Here is a 2,500-nt window from a genome sequence, read left to right on the forward strand (position 1 = left end):
TAGCAGAATTTTTTCAAGACAAAGGGCAGTTTTAAAAAAAGTTGTCATGTGGCTACTTTACCCCAGCTTTGGGGTAAACTGAGACAGAACAGAAAAATCAAGGGGGTATATTTTTTTTTAATTTAGGATAAAAAAGTAAAGAAAAAGTCAAATACATAAAATAATATGATGTGGCTTTCTCACCTTTAAGTTGCTGGTTCAGAAATTTCATCAAATATAAAAATAAATTCTGTGTGTATTTGCAGCTGCAGAGTCTGACCCTGAGACCCCCTGGTGCGCTGACGATCCCCCCCTCCCTGCGTCTGAAGCCCCCCCTCTTCCCCCCACTACGGCCACGCCCACAGAACGTCACCACGACAACAGACGGCCTAGCAACGCCCAGCCGACACCTCTCTGTCCCTCCGCCAAGTAGGTTTTCTTTATAATTTAATATATATATTTATTTTTTATTTTTATTTTTTTCATTTGATTTTTTGTATGTAACTGCCAAGTAGGTTTTTAAACTGTTAAAAAAAAATTATTTCATTTTTTTTTTTTTTTTTTTTTGTAGGTTGTGATGGTGAAGGTGTTTGTTTGTGTTTGTGTGTGTTCGGTCTGTGTGTGTGTGTGTGTGTGTGTGTGTGTGTGTGTGTGTGTTCGGTGTGTGTGTGTGTGTGTGTGTTGTAAAATGAAAAAAAAAGAAAAAACTACAATAAATATATTGTGAAAAATAAAATAAAATTAGGTCCATGAAGGTCTCACACACACTGGCTGTGATTACACTTCTCACTGGTTTACAATTAAAAATAATTTGTGTGAATGTCGATAGTTAGCTGTTGCTATCGGTGTATGAATGTGTGTGTGAATGGTAACGTGGGAAAGGAAAACAGGTCTCCCTTGTAAAAGTGTCTTCGGTCTCAATGGGATTTACCTGTAGAAATAAAGGTTAAAAAATAAAAAGAAAAGAAAACACACACAGTACAGATGTTGACAAAAAGTGAATTTGACAACAAGCATGTTCAACTATCTGACTCCACCTTTAAACCTGCAGTGTGTAGAATTTTGGGTTTTATTTCCTAGCAGATTTTGTAGAAAGTAATTATGATATCCATAAGTACATTTCATTTAGTGCATAATGGCTGAAAAAAATGTTTTGAATTATAATTTTTTCCCTTAGAAAGAGTCTCATATATGTCCATGTTTCTGCATATTTTGGACCAAGGGCTAGTGCCGCCATCTTGAAAATGTCATAGTTGGAATGTCATCAGGTGCATTGTTTGAAATTTAGAATTGTTCTTGTCCTTGAAGGCCACTGTAGCTTCTGTTATTATTCAAAAGGGTTGGGGTTACCCAGGGAGTGTTGCATTCTAGAACTTTGTAGAACTTTCTTGATGATGTCATATTACACACTGCACCTTTAAATGCAAATTCAATATTTTCCTATGTCCTATTTTGAATGTATTTTGAGGCCATGTAAGTCAACTTGAATTGCCTTGTATCTAAATGGTGTTAAATACAGTATATAGACCAAATTATTATTTATTTTGATTAATTTTTTCTTTCTCTTCCAGCTCTGTACTCTCCTGTCCGGGCTGTCCCTCTCCGCCCGCGACTCCACTCTCCAAACGGACACAGAGCGACAATATCTCCGCGGCAAATTTCAACCTTACAACCTATCGCCGCCGCCCCTTCCCCTTCCTCAAGTCAACCCCCCCCCACACAACATAGACCACTGTCCGCTATCAAGAGCTGCCCGTTAGCGCAAAAATCCACAATGCAAACGATGCTAGGGCCTAACCAATCTCAATCTCAACACAGTAGCTCAGTATCCGCGAATAGTAGCTCAAACCCTTCTTCTATGTCCGTTCCTACACATCACTTCGAACGCACGCCATCGGCCGCGAGGCAACTTCAAATAATCGCGCTTTCTTCGGGACGGCAAACGCAAACGCAACAACCCGGCACGTACACGCACACATCGGTAAAGCCTGCAGCGACTTCTGAAGTGTCGGGCCACCAACAATCAAAACGGACTTTGAGTGTGGAAGAGGACAAGCGGAGTATTCCCCTAAATTCGCCAATGCCAAAAAAAGTGTGTCTTATGACCCCAGTCTCCCCTACTAGTCAGATTGGGACGCAATTTCAAACTCAAAAAGTAGGAGCGGCTAAAAAGAGCGAAGAAATTGGACAAGGAATCGGAGATGTGGGAATATTTGGGACAGACTTACGAGTGGAAAGGGAAGACCAAAAAGCGAAAGCGAGTGACGATAAACGAAGGATTTCAACGGAGCAAGAATCGGTCAGTAGGAAAGAGAAGGACACACTGGGAAAGGAAGAACAACTAATGGAAGTCACGGAGCAAGGCCAGACTGAAAGAGTTGAGGTATTATTATTTTATATAATTATTTTTTTTATCATTGTTTTTTTTTGTTGCATTTTTGGCATCAAACATTTTTCATAAACAGAAAACAGTACATGTTGCAAATGCTTTTATTTATCCTGACCCTCATCCCATACACGA

At 39.7% G+C, this 2,500-nt stretch overlaps 2 protein-coding genes across 4 annotated transcripts in view; one reads left to right on the top strand and one right to left on the bottom strand.

Annotated features, from left to right (window-relative positions):
- LOC307267811 (polyhomeotic homolog 3) overlaps window positions 1–2,500 on the top strand; it is a gene marked incomplete at its 3' end in the record, with an annotated part of 21,022 nt that overhangs the window by 7,559 nt on the left and 10,963 nt on the right. For all 3 annotated transcript variants that reach the window (XM_080050215.1, XM_080050217.1, XM_080050216.1), the window contains 2 exons: window positions 246–408; window positions 1,551–2,362. In XM_080050215.1, the coding sequence (XP_079906341.1) occupies window positions 246–408; window positions 1,551–2,362 (975 nt within the window). The remainder of the gene's footprint in view (window positions 1–245; window positions 409–1,550; window positions 2,363–2,500) is intronic.
- rpl22l1 (ribosomal protein L22-like 1) overlaps window positions 1–2,500 on the bottom strand; it is a 79,281-nt gene that overhangs the window by 6,036 nt on the left and 70,745 nt on the right. The window lies entirely within an intron of this gene.

This window comes from Ammodytes marinus (assembly GCF_949987685.1).
Source record: "Ammodytes marinus genome assembly, chromosome: 21".
Lineage (NCBI taxonomy): Eukaryota > Metazoa > Chordata > Actinopteri > Uranoscopiformes > Ammodytidae > Ammodytes > Ammodytes marinus.